Genomic DNA, 25940 nt, shown 5'->3' with positions numbered 1-25940 from the left:
AATAACTTACCCAAGAGTGGCTCTGCCTTGACTTTCAGAGGGTATTTTGGATGTTGGTGCTTCCCGGAATGGTAATTTTTGCCGCGTAGGAGAACAGTTCCCGAACATCCCGCTGCTAATGAGCTGTTTAATTGCCATCTCACCAAAGGAAGCCAAGGGGTCATTAAGCTGAGCAGCCTCTCCCTCCCTTCCCTCGGCGGCCACGAGGTGGCAAACGAGCTCCGGACATGCCACAACATCCCCCCAACTCTGGATTTTCAGGAGTTCGGCAAAACCCACCCAGAAATTCTGCGCTTTACCACCCTGGGTGGGTTTAGGGAGCACAGGGCAGGCTGTGGGTGCTGAGAATCCCGGTGGCATCAGGGAGGGAAAATGAAGATTATCTGAAGGATAGAAATACATTTCTGCTGGGCAGTTTTACTCCAAGCCTTGTCCCACCTGGCCTTGGACACTTCCAGGGATCCTGGAGCAGCCACAGCTTCTCTGGGAGTTCCATCCCAGGCCCTGCCCACCCTCCCAGCCAGGAATTCCTTCCCAATATCCCACCTATCCCTGGGAAACCATTCCCCTTGTCCTGGCACTCCAGTCCCCGCAGCTTGTTCAAGAAGCTCTCTGAAAATGGGGGTTTGCAGTCCCACTTCTGTCCTCCCCCACCAAAATCCAGATTTCCAGACCCCAAAGAAACTTCCAGATCCACCTTCCTTCTTGTCCTACAATTCTGGAAACTCCCAAGTGCTGATCACACTTCAGACCTTGCCCATCCCCTTCTCCTTGTGTTTCACCAGCATTTTCCACAACATCCAATTCATCCTGAGATCGTGTGCACCCAACTCTGGGTGCTCCAACCCCTCCTCCCTCCCTGGGGATCTGATGGATTTAATGAAGGATTTAATGAAGGGTTTAATGACGTTAAAATGGACTCGTTGCCTCCATAATGAGGGGACAGGTGACAACTCAACCAAGAGCTCCCAGCAACGTGTCTGACACCAAACCCAGCCCTACTTCAAACCTCTTTTACAGAGCCAGAGGTCTCATTTTATGCACAAAACACACCTTGGCCTTATAACAACCCTGAACTGATGGTTGGTGTTGCTTCTGTCAGCAGATTTTTGGATTCTTTTCCCTCTAATCCCGTGCCAGGAGTTAAGAGCTTTTAAAAACCCAGCGTGGTTTGGGAGCTGTTTGTAATCGAGGAAAGGAAAACAAGGCAAAAATACGAGGAAACCTCCGAGGCTGAACCCGCCCCGAGCGCCGGGACCTGCCCGGGATCCAACAAGGAGGAACCTCCCGAAATCCCGGCATCTGCTGCCACCAGGTGGCATTTTTTTCTCCTTCCCCTTTCCCTTCATTTCTTTCTCCTTCCCCTTTTCCTTCCTTTCTCCTTCCCCTTTCCCTTCTCTTCTCCTTCCCCTTTTCCTTCCTTTCTCCTTCCCATTTTCCTTCATTTCTTTCTCCTTCCCATTTTCCTTCTTTTCTTTCTCCTTCCCATTTTCCTTCTTTTCTTTCTCCTTCCCATTTTCCTTCTTTTCTTTCTCCTTCCCATTTTCCTTCTTTTCTTTCTCCTTCCTATTTTCCTTCTTTTCTCCTTGCCCTTTTCCTTCTTTCATTTCCTCCTTCCCCTTTTCCTTCTTTCTCCTTCCCCTCCTTTCCTTTCTCCTTCCCCTCTTCCTTCTTTTCTCCTTCCCCTTTTCCTTCTTTCCTCCTTCCCCTTTTCCTTATTTTCTCCTTCCCCTTTTCCTTCTTTTCCCCCTTTCCTTCTTTTCCCCTTTTCCTTCTTTTCCCCTTTCCATTCTTTTCTCCCTTCCCTTTCCCTTCTTTCCTCCCTCCCCTTTCCCTTCTTTCCTCCCTCCCCTTTCCCTTCTTTTCTCCCTCCCCTTTCCCTTCTTTCCTCCTTCCCCTTTCCCTTCTTTCCTCCTTCCCCTTTCCCTTCTTTCCTCCTTCCCTTTTTCCTTCTTTCCTCCTTCCCCTTTTCCTTCTTCTCCCCTTTTCCTTCTTCTCCCCTTTTCCTTCTTCTCCCCTTTCCCTTCTTCTCCCCTTTTCCTTCTTCTCCCCTTTTCCTTCTTCTCCCCTTTTCCTTTTTCTCCCCTTTTCCTTCTTTTCCCCTTTTCCTTCTTTCCCCTTCCCCTTTTCCTTCTTTCTTCCTTCCCCTTTTCCTTCTTTCTTCCTTCCCCTTTTCCTTCTTTCCTCCTTTCCCTTTTCCTTCTTTCCTCCTTCCCCTTCTTTTCTCCTCCCCCTTTTCCTTCTTTTCCCCTTTTCCTTCTTTTCCCCTTCCCCTTTTCCTTCTTTTCTCCTTCCCCTTTTCCTTCTTTCTTCCTTCCCCTTTTCCCTCTTTTCCCCTTCCCCTTTTCCTTCTTTTCCAATCTTGGCTGCAACAATCAGCGAGTTGTGATTTCCCCATGAGTTGTCACAATTTGAATGGGGGGTAAGAAAATAATTCAAGTGCTGGGAGGTGAATTTATCCCAACTCCGGAGCTTCCCAGACCCAAAGGGACCGAAATTCCAAGGATCCTTCGGGATGCTGTGGCACCACCTAAGGAAACAATTCCCCAACACATCAAACAAAGGAGTTCTGTGAAGGCCACCGAGCCCCGGGAAAGGAAAATGAACCTTTTGTTCTGTTCAATACCTTCAGTCTGAGCCTCGTGGGGCTTCAAATCCACCAATTGTTCCTTTCCTTTCTAATGGATGGAGACAAAAATGGGATTCAAAGGGGGAAAGGGACTTTTGCACCTGTTGGAGAAGGGAAATCAGGAGGAGGGAACTCCAAGCCCTTCTGAGATGCAGGGCAGGATCCCGGCATTGCAGCTCCAGTTCCTTGGATTTGCAGCTTCCCTGGATTTGCCACTTCCCTGGATTTCTAACTTTCCTGGATTTCCAACTTCCCTGGCTTTGCAATTACCCTGAATTCACAACTTCCCTGGATTTGCCGCTTCCCTGGATTTGCTGCTTCCCTGAATTCACAACTTCCCTGCATTTCCCGCTTCCCTGGATTTGCCGCTTCCTTGAATTTGCCGCTTCCCTGGATTCGCCGCTTCCCTGGATTCGCCGCTTCCCTGGATTCGCCGCTTCCCTGGATTTGCCGCTTCCCTGGATTTGCCACTTCCCTGGATTTGCAGCTTCCCTGGATTTGCAGCTTCCCTGGATTTGCCGCTTCCCTGGATTTGCCGCTTCCCCGGATTTGCAACTTCCCTGGATTTGCCACTTCCCTGGATTTGCCGCTTCCCTGGATTTGCCGCTTCCCTGGATTTGCCGCTTTCCCGGATCTGCAGCTTCCCTGACTTTGCAGCTTCCTTGAATTCACAATTTCCTTGGATTCGCTGCTTCCCTGGATTTGCCGCTTCCCTCAATTTGCCATTTCCCTGGATTTGTAGCTTCCCTGGATTCACAACTTCCCTGGATATGCCGCTTCCCTGGATTTGCAAATTCCCTCAATTTGTATCTTCCCTGGATTTGCAAATTCCCTGACCTTGCAACTTCCCTGAATTCACAACTTCCCCAGATTTCCAACTTCCCTGGATCTGCAGCTTCCCTGGATCTCCACCTTCCCTGGATCTGCAGCTTCCCTGAATTCACAACTTCCCTGGATTTCCAACTTCCCTGGATTTGCAGCTTCCCTCAATTTGCAACTTTCCTGGATTTGCCACTTCCCTGGATTTCCAACTTCCCTGGATTCACAACTTCCCTGGATTCACAACTTCCCTGGATTTGCCACTTCCTTGGATTTGCCGCTTCCCTGGATTTGCCGCTTCCCTGGATTTGCCGCTTCCCTGGATTTGCCGCTTCCCTGGATTTGCAACTTCCCTGAATTCACAATTTCCTTGGATTCGCCGCTTCCCTGGATTTGCCGCTTCCCTGGATTTGCAACTTCCCTGAATTCACAATTTCCTTGGATTCGCCGCTTCCCTGGATTTGTCACTTCCCTGGATTTGCAGCTTCCCTGGATTTGCAGCTTCCCCGGATTTGCAGCTTCCCCGGATTTGCCACTTCCCTGGATTTTCCCCCCACTAACTGAGCCCCGGGAGAATCCCGGAGCAGTTGGAGAGCCCTGAGCACCTCTCGGGCCGGCGGGAGGAGTTTCTGACCGTCCCTCGCAGAACGTTCCCCAAAGGACACGATCAGTTGGGCTGATCTGAACCCATTAACGCTTTCAGGATTAATGTTATTAATTGTTGGCAAAGAAATGGGGGAATAAAACCCCACAAATCCAAAAGGAACAACATCCCAAAAAATCACTGTCCGTTCATCGCTGCAAAACAGCAAAAGCAAAGACTCTTTTACTGTTCTGCCCTTCCCTTCTGCTCCAAGGAAAATAAAATACTCTTCAAAAACCACTTCCCAGGCCAAGACAAGACATTTTCTTGCCATTAGGTGGAGTTTTGTGAGACCCTTTTGGTGTTTTTTGCAGGAGGTTTTTTTGCCTTAGTTTCGAAGTTGTTGCACAGACACTGAAAATGAAGGCAGGGAAGTGCCTGTTGGAGTGAAATTCCTTTGTGGTTCATCCCATCACTGCCTGGGCTGTCTTGGATGTGGCTCCATCCCTGGGTTATCCAAGAGGGAGAAACCACAAACTAAGGAAGGGAAAGGAATTCTCAAAAAAGAGCTAAAAATAAGCCCCAAAAAAGAGCTAAAATGAAGCCAAAAAAGAGCCCCAAGTGGTGCTGCCACAATTCCAATGTCCCCTCCTGCTTTTGTCCCACACATTCCTCTCCCTCCCTGGGGTTCATCTGATCCTGCTGGGAAGTGACAGGGAAGCCACTGGAAAAGGCAGGATATGAAAGAAAAGAAGGATCGTTTTTCCCTCCTTTGGCTTCTGGAGCTGGGACAGGGCAGGACCAGCAGGTCCAACCCCCACCAACCCATCAGGACATTCCAGCAGCTCCATCTCCATCCCCTCAGGGTTGTTGTGACATCCGTGGGATCTGTCAGCTCGTTCCATCCCCAGGAAAAGCAGGGAATGAGCTGCTTCCTTCTCCAGGGCTGGGAATGGGAAGGAGCCGTTCCTGGACTCTCCTTCCTCTGCTGGACAGCCAGAAATAGAAACTTTACAATTTATTTGACTCCCAATTGAAAGGAAGTTGCTTGGAAAGGTCCTGCCACACTGAGGGGATGCAGGAGAGGAGAACATCATTCCATGGGGTGGAAACCAGGACACAAAGAAAAAAAAGGGCACTCCAAGAGGAGAAATTTGACTTAAAAACCAGGAGAAACAGCAAATGGAGGTGAAACAAGGAGAGTCTCGGGGCAAAGTGAACCCACCCGTTATCACCGATCTCAGGACTCCTCCCAGCACTCCTGAGACCAACAATAGAGAGGGCAGGAAACTTAAAAGCAGCTTTATCAGCTGCTTGAAGGAGCTGTTTGAAGCCCAGAGAGCTGGTGGGTCCTGGCCCTGGAGCAGCTGAGAACTTCCAGCAGATAAGGGAGTGTAAATCCAGAGATCAAAGGACTCAATGCCCTGGAAATCAGCAGCGGTGACAAGTCCAGCCCCAGCTCTCCCTGTCCCCAGGAGCTGCCCAAAGCCCCTGGAGGAGAAGGGCAGAATGGGCAAGGAATGACTCCTGTTTGCAAGAGAGGAACAGCCCCAGATCCTGCTCAGGAATTGGGATTTTAAAATTCATAGAATGGATTGGGTTGGAAAAGACCTCTGAGATCATCAAGTCCAAACCTTGATCCAAACCCACTGTGATCACCAGCCCAGGGCACTCCTTTTCCCCAGCCTTGGGTTCCACATCCCTTGGGGTTCCACACCCTGGGGTTCCACACCCCTGGGGTTCCTCATCCCTGGCGTTCCTCATCCCTGGCGTTCCTCATCCCTGGGTTCCACACCCTGGGGTTCCTCATCCCTGGGTTCCCCACCCTTGGGTTCCACATCCCTGGGTTCCACATCCCTTGGGGTTCCCCACCCTTGGGTTCCCCACCCTTGGGTTCCCCACCCTGGGGTTCCTCATCCCTGGGTTCCACACCCTGGGTTCCCCACCCTTGGGTTCCCCATCCCTGGGTTCCCCATCCCTGGGTTCCCCACCCTTGGGTTCCACACCCTGGGGTTCCACATCCCTTGGGGTTCCACATCCCTTGGGGTTCCACATCCCTTGGGGTTCCACACCCTGGGGTTCCACATCCCTTGGGGTTCCACAGCCTTGGGGTTCCACATCCCTTGGGGTTCACCCACCCTTGGGTTCCACATCCCTTGGTGTTTTTCTAAGTGGAAAGTCAGCACTAATTCACATTATGAGACACAAGTTGCTACCGATGGATTCGCTGCCTGAAACTCAACCCCAACCACCAATCAGGTCCTTTGGATACCTGACCCCACTCTGAGGAGGCAAAGATGACTCTCAGACACCCCAAATCCTTGGATTTGGATCCTGCCAAGGAGCCAAAGACCTCCTGAGGAATAAGCAGCAAGTGGAGCCAAAGGATGTTGAAGGTGCACAGACATTCCAGAGCTCTGGATCCATGGGAACAGCACATGTTTGTGCTTGGAGAGCTTCCATCCCACCTCCCTCACCCTCAGGAGTGGTTTGAGTTACAGGGACATTTTAAAGTTCTCCTGGAGAATGCAGGTTACAGAGCAAGGAAATGGAACAGAGGATTTCCAGCCTCCCTGGATATCCTGATCCATGCAAAGCAAATCCCACATTCCCTTCTGACAGTTTCTCCTGCTCTGGATAAACACGTGCTGGCGATTGCTGAGTCCTCCAGCCCAAACTTCTGCACCAGGCTCTGTGTTTCACCTTCTGCTTTCCATCCAGAGGAGGCAGAAACTCTCCCTGATGACTCCTCTGTGGGAACAAAGGAGCCAAATCTGCATTTCAGGCTCTGCTTTGGGGTCTTTAAAACAGCAAATATTTATCCTGTTTTGCAGAAACAGAACTCACCTGGAGGGGCTGAGGATCTCCAGAGTGAAGGTTTACTGAGCAATGTTTATCCAGCTTTGTTCCAAGTCCTGCAGAGCTCCTCAACCCAGCCAAGACTTCCAACAGTCCTCTTTCCTTGAAGGGAGGAGGGATGATGATTCTGCTGTGGGGCATTAAAACATGGAATATTCCCTCTTCCTTCATGTGCCACAAACCCAGTTTCTATCTGTGTGTCTCCATTCCCACCTGAGGAGATTCCTTCCTTTCTGGCAGCTTTTCCACGTGATCTAATAATCTTCCAAGTTTCCCCCTCCAATTCCTCACTCCCTGAGGAATTCCTGCCTTTCTGGGTCACCAGTTGCTCCCTGGCATGAGCCAGACTGTGATTTCAGCCTCACAGCCCCCAGGGTTTGTCTGCAGGGAGAGGGAAGGCAGAGCAGGGAGAGGGAAGGCAGGGCTGGGAGGGGGAAGGCAGGGAGAGGGAAGGCAGGGCTGGGAGGGGGAAGGCAGGGAAAGGGAAGGCAGAGAGAGGGAAGGCAGAGAGAGGGAAGGCAGAGAGAGGGAAGGCAGAGAGAGGGAAGGCAGGGCAGGGAGAGGGAAGGTAGGGCTGGGAGGGGGAAGGCAGAGAGAGGGAAGGCAGGGAGAGGGAAGGCAGAGCAGGGAGAGGGAAGGCTGGGAGGGGGAAGGCAGAGCAGGGAGAGGGAAGGTAGGGCTGGGAGGGGGAAGGCAGAGAGAGGGAAGGCAGGGAGAGGGAAGGCAGAGCAGGGAGAGGGAAGGCTGGGAGGGGGAAGGCAGAGCAGGGAGAGGGAAGGCTGGGAGGGGGAAGGCAGGGAGAGGGAAGGCAGAGCAGGGAGAGGGAAGGCTGGGAGGGGGAAGGCAGGGAGAGGGAAGGCAGGGAGAGGGAAGGCAGGGAGGGGGAAGGCAGGGAGGGGGAAGGCAGGGCAGGGAGGGGGGAGGCAGAGAGAGGGAAGGCAGAGCAGGGAGAGGGAAGGCAGGGCTGGGAGGGGGAAGGCAGAGAGAGGGAAGGCAGGGAGAGGGAAGGCAGGGAGAGGGAAGGCAGGGAGAGGGAAGGCTGGGAGAGGGAAGGCTGGGAGAGGGAAGGCTGGGAGGGGGAAGGCAGGGAGAGGGAAGGCAGGGAGAGGGAAGGCAGGGAGAGGGAAGGCAGAGCAGGGAAGGGGAAGGCAGGGAGGGGGAAGGCAGAGAGAGGGAAGGCAGGGAAGGGGAAGGCAGGGAGAGGGCAGGCAGGGAGAGGGAAGGCAGAGAGAGGGAAGGCAGGGAGAGGGAAGGCAGTGCAGGGAGAGGGAAGGCCGAGAGAGGGAAGGCAGGGCAGGGAGAGCCTCTCCAAGAATTTTCAGGTGTGTTGGTCAGAGCTGATTCACATCTGGGAGTCTAAAAACATTTCCCCCTTAAGGACTGGGCTGGCTCTGAAATGAAGGGAAAGCCCAAACTGAGCTGGGAGTGGGTTTGAACATAAAACATAAAACTGAGCTGGGAGTGGGTTTGAACATAAAGCCACAGAGTGTGTGAGGGGCTATTTTATGATCCCACTGTGAGGGGCTGTTTCATGATCCCACTGCTGCTCCATTAAGGATGAGGTTATTCCTTCCCATCAGGGGGTTAAGGGCAAGGATGGGAATGCCCAGCAAAGCTCACCTGGTACAGGGCAATGCCAGGGCAAGGGGAGCCCTCCCTTCCCTTCAGTCCCTCCATGAAGGCTGTTCCTCAGCAGGGATTAGCCAGGACTTTGATCTCATTGATCCTGATAGCCCAGAACCTTTTCCAGCCATGGAATCACGGGTTGATGATGGGATGGGATGGGATGGGGATGATTGGGATGGGATGGGATGGGGATGATTGGGATAGGATTGGATGGGATGGCATGGGATGGGATGGGATGGGGATGATTGGGATGGGATGGGGATGATTGGGATGGGATGGGGTGGGATGGGATGGGGTGGGATGGGGTGGGATGGGATGGGGATGATTGGGATGGGATGGGATGGGATGGGGATGATTGGGATGGGCTGGGCTGGGCTGGGATGGGATGGGCCGGGATGGGATGGGCTGGGAGGCACCTGAAAGCTCCTCCATTCCCACCCCCTGCCATGGGCACCTCACAGGACCCTAAAATGGTCTGGGTTGGGAGGTCATTAAGGACCATCTTGGGAAATTCAACCCACCTGCAGATCACAAAGCACCTCAGGAGACCCCAAAGTCCTTCCCACACAATTACTGACTGTTTTAACCTGTTCTCCACATTCTGAACACAGAACATCCCATATTCCCCTGACATGGAGGAAATATATTTACAGGAAAACAAGGTTTTAATCAACAGCAGCATAAAATAATCAGTGTTTAATATCATCTCTGACATGTGAAATACAAAAATGCACATAGCTTAATTATAAAATAGCCTTTTTGTTATTACAATTCCATGCTTGCCTAATTGAAATGCCCATAATTAATAACTCAATCATCAAGTAATACAGTGATTAAAAGCATGCAGTGAAAGCAAAGAGAGATATTTGTATAAAGTAGTGGCTGAGTATCACCAGAATATAGTTCAAGGACATCTACATCAGGTTAAAAAGAAACAGAAACAGACCAGGACATAAAATGCAGAGATGTATTTTCACTTCTGCTGTACAAAAACATCCTTTTGTGCAAAAAAAGATAAAAATAAAGTCCTATCATACAACATTGTCAACTGAGCAAAAAAAGGTTGGCTTCGTGTACAATAAAATTACTTTTCAGTACAAAAAAAAAAAAAAAAAGAAGAGTCTGTGGAAAGCTGTACCATACACAGCCCGTGTGTGACCCATCAAAGTGGTTTCAAAGGAAGAGGCTGGACTGTTTATCCCTGAATGGGTTTCTGACAATCCCCCAAATGGTGTTTTTCTAAGTGGAAAGTCAGCACTAATTCACATTATGAGACACAAATTGCTACCGATGGATTCGCTGCCTGATGGAATGGGAGTCTCCCTTTTTTTTTTTTTTTTTTCTCTCTCCAGGGTTACTGGAGTCACAGAGTCACTGAAATGACACAATAAATATTCCTGGGAAAACTGATTGTCATCTGTAAAAACTGGGCTTTGGAGCTTTTTTCCCTTACACAGTTGCATAGCAACAAAAGGAGAGAGAAAATGACCGAGATTAGGAAATATTATCTTTGAAGAAGTTGATCAGGTGCTGAAATTAAAGCCCTTTAATTCCAGTTCCTTTAAGGCAATTCCTCAGAGCTCCAGCTGTCTTTGGCAACCAGCAGCAGGTGAGTTCTGTCAGCTGCAACTTGACAACTGCAGCCTTTGTGCTGGCACAGAAATGACGTTTTTTGGTCTGATTCTGAACTCAGACTCTCACCTTAATGAAGGACCAGAGTCCTACCTGAAGTGATTCCTCCACCTCCCGTGTTTGAAACATAATCCTCCACTGCAAAATTTACAGATATTTTACCCCCCCTCCCTTGGCACTGAAATTGCACACCCAGCAAGATCTCCAAATCTTTGCATCCCTTAAAAAAGAGACAAATATTAAAATTCAGCATTAAAAAAAAAAAAGTTCCTGTGATTTAAACCACACCGGAGGTTTAAAAAGCTGTGGAAAAGCCTATGATAAAATGCTTTTATTTTAAAAAAACACCCCCAAAAATCCCCCCTTCCCCTCTTGGAACCGTCAATGGCACTTGGAGAAACGCCGCCAGGCCGAGTATTCCCACCACGAGGACCCGTCTCTGGTTGGTCCTGCCCATCCTGTCAAGCAGTGAAACTTCACAGAAGACACTTCCTGCAATGTCTGTCCAACCATTAATAAAATATTTGCATATACATCTTCCCTGTGCCCGGCCCGGTTGGCGCCCCGAGCGTTCGTTTACAGCGGCGCCGGTTCGGTTACAGCTCCGCCGAGACCATGGCGGCGTCGCCGGGTCCGTGCATGGAGTCCCCCAGCAGGGAGGGCTGCTTGGAGTCCACCTTGTAGGCTTTCTGAGTCTTCCCCCCGAACACGGCGATGCCCATGCCCGCCGGGTGGTTGGGGATGGCCACGTGCGACAGCAGAGGGATGTTGGCCTCCTGGTTGGAGCCCGACGACGGCAAGCTGGTGACGTGGCCGGTGCTGGTGGAGCCGCTGGCGCTGCTGGGCGAGCGGCTCTTGGGCGGGGGGCAGTGCTGGATCACCCTGGCGGGGCCCTGCGCGGGGTAGTGGGCGGCGGGGAAGGCGGCGTAGCCCGGCGGGATGGGGTACCCGTTGAGGGGGATGTAGCGCTGCCCCTGCGGCAGCGGCGCCCCCATGAACCCCGCCAGCTGCCCCTGTGGCGGCAGCGCCGGCGCCGGGAACAGGTAGTTGGGGTAGCGCGGGTTGCTGAGGTTGCTGACGGGGCTGGCGCTCAGCGAAGTCGTTTGGGTGGTGGCGTTGCCCCCCGAGGGCGTGGTGGAGCTGGTGTGGCTGGACAGCCCCTCCCAGGAGCGCAGCCGCGCGTGCAGCTCCTTGAAGCGCGGCCGCCGCGACGGCAGGTCGTGCCAGCACTCCGTCATCAGGCTGTACATCCTGGGCGGGCAGTCCTCGGAGCACGGCAGCAGCTGCCGCTTCCGGATCATCTCGATCACCTCCTGGTTGCTGAAGCCGTAGTAGGGCTGCAGCCCGAAGCTGAAGATCTCCCACAAAACCACCCCGAAGGACCAGATGTCCGAGTCGGAGGAGAACTTGCCGTACAGGATGGCCTCGGGGGGCATCCAGCGGATGGGCAGCAGTGACTTGTTCTGCACTCGGTAGTAATCGGCCGAGTAGATCTCCCGGGAGAGCCCCAGGTCGGAGATCTTGACGTGCAGCTGCTCCCCGACCAGCACGTTGCGCGCGGCCAGGTCCTTGTGCACGAAGAAGTGGCTGGCCAGGTACTCCATGCCCGCCGCGATCTGCACCGCGATGTGCAGGAAGTCGCCGTGGTCCAGGCTGGACTTGACGGTGCCGTCCTCGTCGCTGCTGCAGCCGACGTCGGAGTGCGGCGAGCGCATCACCAGGAACTCGTGCAGGTCGCCCTGGTTGGTGTACTCGAAGAGCAGGCACACGGGCTGCTCCTGCGTCACCGCGCCCAGCAGGCACACCACGTTGGGGTGCTGCAGCTCGGCCACCAGAGACGCCTCCTGCTGGAACTCCGCCCACTGCTGCGGGTTGTTGAAGTCCTTGAGGGTCTTGATGGCCACGAGCTGAGCGTGGTCCATGCCCGGGAGGTAGAGGTGGCCCTTGTAGATCTTCCCGAAGGCGCATTCACCCAGTTCCTCCATGAAGCGAACGGCTGAGAGGGGCAGCTCCTTGGCTTTGCTCTGGGAGAGAAACCACAGCAAGAACAGGTCAGGGAAACAGGGCTGGAAACACAACTTTGAGTAAAGTATGTTTGTGATAATGCCAAAGTCACGGGTTCAATCCCCTCTGGGGGCCACTGAGTTGGACTCGATGATCCTTGTGGGTCCCTTCCAGCTCAGACTAGTCTGGGATTCTGATCTGTGACCTCCTGGTGCAGGTGGCTGAAGCCAAGCAGACAAACACAGGAGCTCCCTGGATTACAAACCCCTTTGGCCATGACCCCACTCACCCCTCAGACCCTGCCTGAGGGACAGCAGGATCCCAGCATGGGGACAGCACCTTCTTCTCTCGGTGCTCTGGGCTCCAAAAAGGAATCCAGAATTATTTCTTATCCCTTCCCCAAGATCAGGTACAAACAGTGAGGATCAGATGTAAATATATGCAGGAACCACTTCAGCAAAAGCATTTACACCCTTGGCCTTGGGCATTCCTGTCCTTCCAACTGAATGGGACTAATTTCAGGAATTGAACCAATTCCCAGACTTTCAGAGGACCATGTTGAAGAGTTTCCTGAGCCAGGGCCTAAAGTTATAGAAGAAAAAAACCCTCTTTTTTTTTTTTTTTTAAATTATGTCCTTGTAGCCAATTCTCCTCTGGCTTTGCTATTAACCCTTCCAGGTCCAGCCCAGACTCTTTGTGTTCCCACCTGAATGTTCCACCCTAAAACATGCAGGACAATCAGCTGGAAAACTGGGATCGTGCTCAAACCAGAAAGGCAAAACTCTGAAACACTCTGTCGTTCTTTGGGGTGCAAATATTCACTCCCAGGCCATAAAGAAATGATCACAAATGAATAAATAAACCTGATCTGTGCTCGTAACACCCAAAGCCAAACCCAAACTCCACTGGGGTCCTCAGTAAAGCCACAGGTAGTAATTTAAAGCAAACGAGTTTGGGATCCAAATTGGGGTTTGTAAATCACAGCCAACGTTGGCATTTGGAACAGCAGTGGCAACATGGGGGCAAAGGAGTGACAATTAAAATAATCCCAGGGAAAGGACATTTTACCAGCCATTAATTCTAATTGCACCGGTCACTTCTGACTTTCAGACAAACCCCGCATTAATAATCATAATAATAATGATGATAATTATGATAATAAAGCCATTTAAGCAGGCACCTGACCTGTGCTCATAACACCCAAAGCCAAACCCAAACTCCACTGGGGTCCTCAGTAAAGCCACAGGTAGCAATTTAAAGCTAACGAGTTTGGGATCCAAATTGGGGTTTGTAAATCACAGCCAACGTTGGCATTTGGAACAGCAGTGGCAACATGGGGGCAAAGGAATGACAATTAAAATAATCCCAGGGAAAGGACATTTTACCAGCCATTAATTCTAATTGCACCAGTCACTTCTGACTTTTAGACAAACACTGCATTAATAATCATAATAATAATGATGATAATTATGATAATAAAGCCATTTAAGCAGGCACCTGATCTGTGCTCGTAACACCCAAAGCCAAATCCAAACTCCTCTGGGGTCCTCAGTAAAGCCACAGGTAGTAATTTAAAGCTAACGAGTTTGGGATCCAAATTGGGGTTTGTAAATCACAGCCAACGTTGGCATTTGGAACAGCAGTGGCAACATGGGGGCAAAGGAGTGACAATTAAAATAATCCCAGGGAAAGGACATTTTACCAGCCATTAATTCTAATTGCACCAGTCACTTCAGACAAACACTGCATTAATAATCATAATAATAATGATGATAATGATGATAATAAAGCCATTTAAGCAGGCAGCCAGTAGGCTGTACAGTGATGGCAGGAAATTAGTGATATTGTGGAGGAACAGATGGTTTATATTACACAAATCCTTGAGGCTAAAACTTGTATATTGTAAATTATATTTCAGTAATGAAAGTGAAATGACCTCTGTCTGACCCAAGCTTGGGTTGGGCTCTTTGAACCCACAAGAGCGGAAAAGGAGGGAGGAAAATGAAGTTCTGGAAGTTGTGGCAGGAAAGGAGCAGTTTGGAATCTGCTCAGGTTTCCCTTGACAGGTATTTGTCACCCAAGGGTGTCCCAGGGAGTGTCACACGAGGCAGGGAGAGGGAAGCCCAACCCTCCAACCCTTCATTAGCTGCAGGACAACACAACCCTCATTAATTATATTTTTGAAGGTAATTAAAATCCCTTCCAAGTGCAGGAATCGCTGACAGTCCCTTTCAGCCAAGGAAAGATCCCCCTGGGTTGGAGCTCAAAGCCTTGAGTGTGTTTTGCCCCAGAGTTGACATAAATATTGGTTGTATTATTTAAAAATAGGATTTTATTTCCTTTATTTTAAACTATTGTGGGAAAGGCAAGAGAAATGTTGGGTGTCCCAGGGGGAAAATAGAGAATTAGCACAAATTAGGTGGAAAGTTATAGGAATTTATACATTCCAGGGACTATATAAATTATATAAATACCGAAATAAATTGTTTGAAGAATTAAATAAATTCTATAAATGAGAAATACGTGCTGTGACTCATGGGAAGGATGCAAATCACAGAAATAATCAAAGAAATTCTAGAATTAAATGAATTCCGTACATTGGGAAATAAATGATATGAATTCCAGGAAGGAAACCAAATATATAAATGATTAAGAAAATTATATGAATAATTATATAAATTATAGGAAGTATGGAAATCAGATAAATAATTAAATAAAGTGTGTAACTAATTACATAAATTATGTAAATAATTAAAGTATATCAATTATAGGAAGCGTATAAAATATATGATTAAATAAATTCGATGAATAATTAAATAAATTATACAATTCACAGGAAGTATGGAAATTGTAGAAATAAATAAATTATATAGAGAAATAAATAAATAATACAAACTTAAATAGATTATATGAATTATAGGAAACTGCAAATCACACAACTAATTAAATAAATCACACAAATAATTAAATAAATGCCACAAAGAATTAAAGTATGTGGATTATGGGAAGCATAAAAAATATATAAATGATTAAATAAATTCTACGAATAATTAAATAAATTATAGGAAGTATGTCAATCATAAATAAGCAAATTATATTGATAAATAAATAATACAAACTAGTAGATAGATTATATAAATAAATAAACTAGTAAAAGAATATATAGGAATAAACTATAAATAATATAAACTAGTAAATGGATGGTATAAATTATAGGAAACAGCGGGAATGATATAAATAATTTAATAATTCACACGGATAATTAACTAAATTATATAAATAATTAAGTGTATGATTTATAGGAAATCTATAAAATCTATACATGAGCAACTAAATTATAAGAATAATTAAATAAATTATAGAAATTATAGGAAACATGTAGATCACAGAAACAATTATGAGAATAATAAATAAATCATGTAAACAATTCAATAAGGCATAGGAAGTATAGAAAGAATATTAAATATACAAATGGTGACAGAAATTATACAAATAATGCCTGTCCCTCCCTTTGTGCCCAGGAATCACAGAATCACTTGGGTTGGAAGAGACCTCTGAGATCATCAAGTCCAACCTTGATCCAACCCCTCTGGGATCACCAGCCCAGGGCACAGAGTGCCCTGGGCTGGTGATCCCAGAGGGGTTGGATCAAGATGTGGTAGATCAAGATGTGGTGGATTCTCACTCAGTGCCACATCCAGTCTCACCTTAAACACCTCCAGGGATGGAGAATCCACCCCCTCTCTGGGCAGCCCATTCCAATGCCTGGGCACTCTCTCTGTGAAGACTTGTTTTCTTCCTGGTATCCAACCCAAACCTCCCCTGGCACAGTTTAAGTCCATGCCCTTCTACTCCAGGGACTGGGTTCTGGCATTGTGCCCCTCCCTGCATGCCCAGGACTGGGTTTTTGGCAGCCTGTGCCCCTCCCTCTATGCCCAGGACTGGGTTTTTGGCAGCCTGTGCCCCTCCCTCTATGCCCAGGACTGAGTTTTTGGCAGCCTGTGCCCCTCCCTCTATGCCCAGGACTGAGTTTTTGGCAGCCTGTGCCCCTCCCTCTGTGCCCAGGACTGAGTTTTTGGCAGCCTGTGCCCAGGACTGGGTTTTTGGCAGCCTGTGCCCCTCCCTGCATGCCCAGGATTGGGTTTTTGGCAGCCTGTGCCCCTCCCTGCATGCCCAGGACTGGGTTTTTGGCAGCCTGTGCCCCTCCCTGTGTGCCCAGGACTGGGTTTTTGGCAGCCTGTGCCCCTCCCTGTGTGCCCAGGACTGGGTTCTGGCATTGTGCCCCTCCCTGTGTGCCCAGGACTGGGTTCTGGCAGCCTGTGCCCCTCCCTGCATGCCCAGGATTGGGTTTTGGCAGCCTGTGCCCAGGACTGGGTTTTTGGCAGCCTGTGCCCCTCCCTCTGTGCCCAGGACTGGGTTCTGGCAGCCTGTGCCCCTCCCTGTGTGCCCAGGACTGGGTTCTGGCATTGTGCCCCTCCCTGTGTGCCCAGGACTGGGTTTTTGGCAGCCTGTGCCCCTCCCTGTGTGCCCAAGATTGGGTTTTGGCAGCCTGTGCCCAGGACTGGGTTTTTGGCAGCCTGTGCCCCTCCCTGTGTGCCCAGGACTGGGTTTTTGGCAGCCTGTGCCCCTCCCTGCATGCCCAGGACTGGGTTCTGGCATTGTGCCCCTCCCTGTGTGCCCAGGACTGGGTTCTGGCATTGTGCCCCTCCCTGTGTGCCCAGGACTGGGTTTTTGGCAGCCTGTGCCCCTCCCTGTGTGCCCAGGACTGGGTTTTTGGCAGTCTGTGCCCCTCCCTCTGTGCCCAGGACTGAGTTCTGGCATTGTGCCCCTCCCTGTGTGCCCAGGACTGGGTTCTGGCATTGTGCCCCTCCCTCTGTGTCCAGGACTGGGTTCTCGCATTGTGCCCCTCCCTGTGTGCCCAGGGCAGCTCTGGAGGCAGGGCCATGGCTCACCTTGGGTTTGTAGGCGCTCAGCATGGACATCTCCACGTTCTGCCCCCTGACGTGTTTGGGCTGCCGGGGCACCGCGGGCGCCGCCGCCTTCTGGTTGTTGCGGCAGATGCAGATGAAGAAGAAGAGCAAGGCGATGGCCAGGGGGATGGTGACACTTGGCACCAGGATGTACAGGATCTCCATCTTGTTCTTCTCCTTGGAATCTTTGTAATCTGTTCCAGGACAAAAAATAAACCCCAAACCAACAATGAGTGAAACATCTCACAGAGTCAAATCCATCCCTGGGGAAAGAGTTCAAAGGAGTAAAAGATCCAGTTTATTTTACTGCAGTTTGTCCTCAATGCTGTTTTGTTTCCTCAAAATTAAGAGAAAACATAATTTGGTGGAGTGACACTTGTGGAAGGACACAGAATGGTTGGAACAACTGGCTGTCAGGTCAAACCTGCTGGTGGTCAGGAAGCAGCTCAGGCAAGTGAGGTGGTCATTGGTTGAGGAGAAAGGGAGTCCTGGTCTAATAGATCCAAGAAAACTCAATTCCTAAAGCAGCTTGTGGAAGAAATTCGTGGGAGGTGCCCCAGGGGTTGGAACCAGATGATCTCTAAGGTCCCTTCCAACCCAAACCACTCTTGGAGTTTAAGAAAAGCTCTGGTGGGATTCCAGGCTCCTGATTTTAATATGTGTTATTAGGGTTTGGTGCTGTGGTTTCCTTAATCCAATAAAAACGTGGAGAGCCATTAAAAAGGACAGTTTTATCCCCCTCCTTACTTCCAGCCTCCTGTTCTTGATGTCTCCCAGCATTTCTGTGGCCACTCAGGGCATCAGAAAATACAACAAGAGTGCCTAAAACCTGCTTTTCCAGCTAGTTTTAGCTGCAGGAGCAGGACAATTGGAGACTCCAGACCAGGAGAAAGGGAGAACATCTGGCACATGGGAGGAATTGCACAGAACTGGCAAGAAATCCAGACAACAGTCCTGGGTTTTAGCCCAGGAAGTCAGGAAAGGAGTTCAAAAGGTCTGAACACAGACAAAAGATGCAGCATAATCCTAAAATAAAGGAGGACTAAAATAAAATGAGGACTTGGTCCTAATAGGATTAATGGGCTAATGGGAAACCCAAACCTCTCCCAACTGCATGGTGAGTGTCAGCTGAGCAGGGTGGCAAACACTGGCACAGAGGGCACAGCAGAGGGAGCTGAAGGGAAAACCAGAGCAGGGATCAAAGAGGAGGGTCTGGAAGAGGTGGGGAAGCCACTCAGCTGACACCGTGTCAGAGCTCCAGGGATATTTGCTCCCTCTTGCACTCAGGGATTAATTTTAGAACCATGACCCCCCTTTCTGCCACTGCCCAGGACATGAGGCACTCCTGGCTCTGGTTTTCCAGGGAAAGCTGCTCTGCTGCTTCCCAGGAGCATTCCTAAGGCTCAGGGCACCATCACACTTGGATTACACCCCAAGAAGCTGCAGGACCCGTGGCTGTGTCCCAGGAGATGGGGAATGCCAGTGGCAGTGCCAGGCTGAGCACACTCTGGCATGATGGGGAGGGTTTGGTTATTCTACAGGGCCATTCCCATCAGCATGTCTGTGTTGTCCAGGCTGGATTTGTCCCAGTGCTCAGATATTTTTATGCACTTCATTCAACATGACCTTGATCTGAAGCTTGGCCTGACTCAAATTGTGACAGAGGTGAAATTCCGTTGGTCCTGGATGTCACTTTGTCCTTTCACTGTCCTGCCCCACCCACGCTCCTCTTTTTAGATGAAGTGGTGCCATCTGGTTTTTAATTGGGAGGAGAGGGAGCCCAAACACTTCTACAGCATTCAGGAAGCAGGAGAGGACCAAAGCACCTTCTCCCTGTGTCCAGAAGGGCAGGGATTTGTCTCATGGCCAGTGAAAGTCCAGCATGGAGCCACTGTGGGTTTCCCAGCACAGACACACCATCACTGCCCTTCCCTTCTCCTCCAGAACCTCCTTGGGTTTGTCTTTGCTGAACCTCCTGCTCAGGAGATGTGGTTCCCACCTCCCCACCATCAGGCTGACCTGGGGGATGCAGGGGGAGGGAGGAGAAGGAGGAGGAGAAGGAGGAGGAGGAGAAGGAGGAGGAGAAGAAGGAGGAGGAGGAGAAGAAGAAGAAGAAGAAGAAGAAGGAGAAGAAGGAGAAGAAGGAGAAGAAGGAGAAGAAGGAGAAGAAGGAGAAGGAGAGAAGGAGAGAAGGAGAGAAGGAGAGAAGGAGAGAAGGAGAGAAGGAGAGAAGGAGAGAAGGAGAGAAGGAGAGAAGGAGAGAAGGAGAGAAGGAGAGAAGGAGAGAAGGAGAGAAGGAGAGAAGGAGAGAAGGAGAGAAGGAGAGAAGGAGAGAAGGAGAGAAGGAGAAGGAGAGAAGGAGAAGGAGAGAAGGAGAAGGAGAGAAGGAGAAGAAGGAGAGAAGGAGAAGAAGGAGAGAAGGAGAAGAAGGAGAGAAGGAGAGAAGGAGAAGGAGAGAAGGAGGAGAGAAGGAGAAGGAGAGGACACAGCACCACGAGGCCCACGGAGACCTGGCCACCAGCTCATCACCTGGGCTGCTCCACTCTAAGGCAATTATTCTTCTTATTAAGTAGCAGCCCCCCTGTGGTGAAGCCTCATTAGGTTAATGGGTTTCTTGGGAGCCACCCTAATTAAATCCACTTCCCATCCTGGTGAGGCACAATGCACAATGTTGATTAAAATGTGCCTGAAATGGCTCTTTCAGGCAGTGCAAACCCAGCAGAATTAAGTCTGGTTTTAGCAGGCAGATTAGCATTTAATAATTAAATTACTGCTCACCTGATCCAGCTCTGTTTGTATTTAGAATAACAAAGCCACACAACTGCACAGTGAGGACCATTTAAGGCAGCAGGGAGAGGTTTTGGTAATTAACACCATAAAGCAGAATCCCAGAATTGCCGAGGGTGGAAAAGCCCTCGGAGATGACCAAACCCAACCTGTTCAACCAGCACTGCCAGCACAGCTCAGGCCTTGTTTGAAAACTAGAGGTGATCTTGGCAGGTTTAAATCAAGCTGAGTTTTCATCCTGTGCTTACAGAGCTGCCCTGGCTGCATTTTGGTTTTGAACAAAATGAACAAAAATGGGAGATTCAGCTCTAGTTTGATTCTGTTTCTTCTGGGAAGCCAATGGAAGACCTGAACCAATGGGATCTCATTGTTTCATCTGTAAAAATAACAATATTGATAACGAGCCAAATAAAAACCACAGCTCTTTGCAGGGACATGCCAGAAATGCACCCAGAAATGTTATGGAAATTCAGGGTACAAAGTTTCACCCAAACTTTTAAGTCACTGTACCATTCTCTCTGCCCTTGGAAAGGAGGTACCTTTGATGTTGCTGCTCCACAGCCAGCACCAAATTAAATGTTTTGTGGTGATGGTTATGAACATTCCTGCTGTGAGACATTTTCTGAGGCTGCTCCAGAGTCTTTTCCAATTAATGGGAAGATGGGAAACGATGCCAAAATGGGATATAAATTATGTTTTTACTGAAGGAGGAGATCAGGGGGAAGGCAGACAGTCTGGGCTGGATCATGTGCATCCCCAAACCCCTCCTTGGTGCTGGGCCCCTCAGCACAAGAAGTCACTGAGGGGCTGGAGCATGTCCAGGGAAGGGACAGGGCTGGGAAGGGGCTGGAGCAGCAGGAGGGGCTGGGAAGGAGCTGGGAAGGGGCTGGAGCAGCAGGAGGGGCTGGAAAGGAGCTGGGAAGGGGCTGGAGCAGCAGGAGGGGCTGGAAAGGAGCTGGGAAGGGGCTGGAGCAGCAGGAGGGGCTGAGGGAGCTGGAAAGGGGCTGGAGCAGCAGGAGGGGCTGAGGGAGCTGGGAAGGGGCTGGAGCAGCAGGAGGGGCTGAGGGAGCTGGGGGGGCTCAGCCTGGAGAAAAGGAGGCTCAGGGGGCACCTTCTGGCTCTGCAATCCCTGCCAGGAGGGGGGAACTGGGGGGTCGGGCTCTGCTCCAGGGAACAGGGACAGGAGCAGAGGGAATGGCCTCAAGTCACAGCAGGAGACACTTAGACTGATAGGAGGGAAATCTCCCCCTGGAAAGGGCTGACCAGCCCTGGCACAGCTGCCCAGGGCAGGGGTGGAGTGCCCATCCCTGCAGGGATTTAAAAGCCCTGTGGATGTGGCACTTGGGGACATGGTCAGTGGTGGCCTTGGCAGAGCTGGGGGATGGTTGGACTCGATGTCTTTAGAGCCCTTCCCGACCTAAAGGATTCTTTGATTCTATGCCTTAATTTGGACTAATGAGTTGCACTGATTGCAACAGCAACCTGGAAAGGGAGGGACACTTGGGCTGCCAAGGTGCAGGTAATTCCCCAGGGAATTATTTCCATGGCACCACTTTATCAGCTGCAGGGGCAGTAAGTGCTCAGAGGTCTCCTTGGAGCAGGGACATTGTGCCTTTAGTTCCAAACATGCAGTCAGCCTTTCCCACACCTCTCTTTCCATGGATTCAAGAGACACTTGATGTACCTTCAGTTCCAAACATGCAGTCAGCCTTCCCTATATCTCTTTTTCCATGGATTCAAGAGTCACTTGGTGTACCTTCAGTTCCAAACACTCCATCAGCCTTCCCTGTATCTCTTTTTCCATGGATTCAAGAGTCACTTGGTGTACCTTCAGTTCCAAACACTCCATCAGCCTTCCCTGTAACTCTTTTTCCATGGATTCAAGAGACACTTGGTGTACCTTCAGTTCCAAACACTCCATCGGCGTTCCCCACACCTCACCTCTCTTTCCATGGATTCAAGAGACACTTGGTGCACATCTCCCCAAGCTTCCCTTGGGCAGGACATGACCCTGAGATAAGCTCTGCTGGTCAGCCCACAGCACCAACAACACCCAGGCCATGGGTTTGCTCCCCAGATGGCCCATTCACTTCAGAGCTGGGATGCTGATCCTCATGGGTCCCTTCCAACTCAGGATATCACACAAAACTCCTACAACAGCTCCCCCTTCCCACCCCAGAAGGAATCCCAGCCCAGCCCAGCGGTTACCGCACGCGGGGACGTCGCAGAGCTCGGACTTGAAGTTCTCATCCAGGGTGAAGCACCACGGCGCGTCCTTCTGGTTGCCGGGGTTGCGGCAGTAGGAGTGCCCCCCGTTGAGCTCGGGGTACCTGATGGCAGTGAAGGTGTGGGTGTGTGGGTACTGCGAGTTCCAGGGCTGGCACTGCCGCCCCGAGCGCGTCACGCTCGCCGTGCCCCGGTAATCCACGCCCGTGCCGTTGTAGCATCTGTGATCTGGGGAAGGAGAGGAAACCAAGGAGAGAGTTGGGGGTTGTAGGGGGTTGACCTGGTCACCCCACTGGAGGGGGAGAAAATACAACCAGGAGTTCATGAGTTGAGATCCCTCACCCATCACCATCGAGGGCAAAACAGACTCAGAGTGGGGATATCAATTCAATGTAACTACTGACAGGATCAGAGAAGTAAAATAAACCTCAAAACCACCTTCCTCCACCCTCCCTCCTTCCAAGTTCTACTTCCTCCCCATCGGTGGTGCAGGGAGATGGCAATGGGGGTCACAATCAGTTGTTGTTTGTGCTGCTGCTCAGGGAGAGAAGCTGCAATCCTTGCCCTGCTCCCTGGGGGTCCCTCCCACAGGACAAAGTCCTACAGACCCAATCTTTGCCCAGCAGCACTTCTGGATGGAAACCCAGATGTTCCTCACTCACTCTTGATGGGAAGCCCCAGCCTTTGCCCAGCAGCACTTCTGGATGGAAACCCAGATGTTCCTCACTCGCTCTTGATGGGAAGCCCCAAACTTTGCCCAGCAGCAGTTTTTGATGGAAACCCAGATGTTCCTCACTCACTCTTGATGGGAAGCCCCAACCTTTGCCCAGCAGTTTTTGATGGAGACCCACATCCTCCTCACTCATTGGGAAGCCCCCAGCAGCACTTCTGGATGGAAACCCAGATTTGCTGATGGGAAGCCCCAACCTTTGCCCAGCAGCAGTTTTGGATGGACCCAGATGTTTCTCACTCACTGGTTGATGGGAAGCCCCAACCTTTGCCCAGCAGTTTTCGATGGAGACCTACACCCTCCTCACTCATTGGTTGATGGGAAGCCCCAACCTTTGCCCAGCAGCACTTTGACAGACCCAGGTGTTCCTCACTCACTCTTGTTGATGGGGTCGGCCATGGGGATGCCAATGCGGATGCAGTTGGCGGCCTCGGGGCTGTCGGGCTGCGGCAGGTCCTCGCAGTTGGGCAGCTTCAGCCTCATGAGGATCATGGGGTTGGACCTGGCGAAGATGTACTCGGTCTGGCACAGCACGTTCTCCAGCAGCTCGCACTCGTCGCGGCACAGGTCGCGCGGCTTGGGCGCCGCCGCCGTGTCGTCGCAGTAGGGGAAGGCGTAGTGGCAGAGCGAGGGGATGGCGAACTGAGAGCACTTGTCTGACAGGTGGCTCGAGGTGCCGATCATGGTGAAGGCAGCTGGAAGACAAGGGGTGGCCTTCAGTGCTCCTGCTCCCCTCCCACTGCAATGACCACGCTCAGAGGCTCACGTGGGGATGCCACAAACTGTCCCAGTCCAGCAGGTGGGCCCAGTCTGTCCCTGTGTGGGGGTGACCAAAGCTGGGCATTCCAAACCCTCTGGGCCATTGCCCAGCAACTGTTCCCAAGGGCCCATTGGCAGCAGCTGCCCAGGGCACAGCTGAGCCCTCAGGCTGGGAGCTGGCTGGGAAAGAAGCCTGGCAGAGGAGCTGGGAGAACTGCCCTGCAGGGACTCCTTGGCACCTCCACACCCACCTGAGGGCTCAGCTCTGCCCATGGGCCAGCAACGAGTCCAAAATCCCCCCTGACTGCCAGAGTCAGATCCCCCAGGGTGGAACTCCCTGCCCTGGGGGAGGCACTGGGGACTCCCACCTGCACCTCAGGGGATGGAATCTTGGGCTTTGGGGACTTGGGGAACCACTCAAGGGATCCAGAGGAGGAGCAGACCCTGTCCAGGAGGAGCCCCCCACTCTGGCCCAGACTGTGCCATCATCTGCACCAACAGGTTTGTCCCTTCCTTTTCCTTTGGCCTCGGGGGCACCACGTGGGGCTCAGCACAGGGGCCACCAAACCCCCCTGTGTTTGTGCCCCAGGGGGTGGGTTACACTGCTGGGCTTGGGGGTTAAACCCAATTTCTCTTTGTGCCATTGCATTTCTTGGAATATTGTTATTAAATTGTAGCTCTGCCTTAGAATCTCTCTTGGGTTGGGTTTGTTTCTCCTGCTGCTTTACCTTTAAACCAGCACACAAACACACACTCCACTAATTACTGGGGGTTTTTAGTGAGGTTGGTTTCACTGACAATGAAAATGCATCTGGTCTTCAGCACAGGATTAATGGTAAGCACATTACTGAAACCTCAAACCTAATTAGTCCTTTTTTCCCCTCCAAATAACTTCTGATAATCTGCAGATTCTTGTAATATTTGGATGCCTCTTGCCCAGCAGGTAAACCCCAAACTCCTGCAGGCTGCAGGATGACAGGAGCAGTTCCTCTGTGGAAGATGACAACTTTCATCCTATCCCAAATGACTTTTCCAACTAAATTCTGTAATTATGGACTGTTGGCCTTTCCTGGGGGAAATGCAGAAGCCTTTTCTACAATGCTGACAGTGCTTGGGGACAAAGGAAGAACAGTCTGGGGAGAAGAGAAATTTGGGATATTCTGACAGCAAGAGGAACATCTGAATATAGAGAGGCTGATTGCCATGGCTGGGATCTGGCCAGTGGTAATTTATATCAAAAAAATAGATGTATCATGATATCTATGAGGCCACAGTTTGAACTCCCCATCAGCATATCCCACAAAAACAATGAAAATTGATTCTTTGCTGAATCCAAAGGAAGACCACTCCCTGCTGGATTATTTATACAGCCTTTTCCAGCACCTAAATGATCTCAGCCACATAAAATCAACCAGTTCTGATTTGCCTTTGCTTTTGAAATCTGTTTGGACAACAGCAGTCCAAGGCACCCTGGTTATGAGCCTCCCAGACCCTTCCCCTTGAAAAATCCTTTTTGAGGTTCTTTTGGGGCAGCTGAAGGAGCAGAGCCAGGAAGGCTGCTCAGACTGGCACCCTCCAGGTGACTCCCTGCACTGACACCCCACAACGAGGAGCCCTGGGAGGGAACTCACAGCAAGAGGGGACAACGAGGAGACAAACCCAGTGCTGCTGTTTCTAAAGCTCCAGCAGGATTTGGGCCAAGCCAGGTTGTGTGGGGGAGAAGCCCCAGAGCAGCTGACCCACCTGTGATCTGGTTCTCTATCTCGCCCTGCATGTGCAGGGACTCCATGTAGACGGTGCGGTTGCCGATGAAGCGCGCGCAGGCGATGCCGCGGTAGGGCTGGCAGAACCCGTCCTCTTCATACTCATCCCTGCAAGCAAGAGCAACACAAAGGGCTGCAGCACCTCAAGGCAACCCCACAAGTCAAGGCAATCTCTTTGTCCCAGTTCAGCAAACTGGGCCCAGTCTATCCCTGTGTGGGATGCCCAAAGCTGGGCATTCCAAACCCTCTGGGCCATTGCCCAGCAACTGTTCCCAATGGCCCATTGGCAGCAGCTGCCCAGGGCACAGCTGAGCCCTCAGGCTGGGAGCTGGCTGGGAAAGAAGCCTGGCAGAGGAGCTGGGAGAACTGCCCTGCAGGGACTCCTTGGCACCTCCACACCCACCTGAGGGCTCAGCTCTGCCCAGGGGCCAGCAACGAGTCCAAAATCCCCCCTGACTGCCAGAGTCAGATCCCCCAGGGTGGAACTCCCTGCCCTGGGGGAGGCACTGGGGGCTCCCACCCAAACCTCAGGGGATGGAATCTTGGGTTTTGG

At 51.0% G+C, this 25940-nt stretch overlaps 1 protein-coding gene across 2 annotated transcripts in view; it reads right to left on the bottom strand.

Annotated features, from left to right (window-relative positions):
• Positions 1-9197: 9197 nt before the first annotated feature.
• Positions 9198-25940, bottom strand: part of ROR1 (receptor tyrosine kinase like orphan receptor 1) — a 154832-nt gene continuing 138089 nt past the window's right edge. For both annotated transcript variants that reach the window (XM_071565119.1, XM_071565120.1), the window contains 5 exons: positions 25368-25495; positions 23243-23560; positions 22118-22363; positions 17105-17316; positions 9198-12172 (listed from right to left, as the gene is read on the bottom strand). In XM_071565119.1, coding sequence (XP_071421220.1) covers positions 10745-12172; positions 17105-17316; positions 22118-22363; positions 23243-23560; positions 25368-25495 — 2332 coding nt within the window. In that variant the 3' untranslated portion in view covers positions 9198-10744. The remainder of the gene's footprint in view (positions 12173-17104; positions 17317-22117; positions 22364-23242; positions 23561-25367; positions 25496-25940) is intronic.

This window comes from Pithys albifrons, chromosome 10 (genome assembly GCF_047495875.1).
Source record: "Pithys albifrons albifrons isolate INPA30051 chromosome 10, PitAlb_v1, whole genome shotgun sequence".
NCBI lineage: Eukaryota > Metazoa > Chordata > Aves > Passeriformes > Thamnophilidae > Pithys > Pithys albifrons.
The sequence above is the reverse complement of the archived record's forward strand: the minus strand, read 5'-3'. Positions and strand labels throughout refer to the sequence as shown.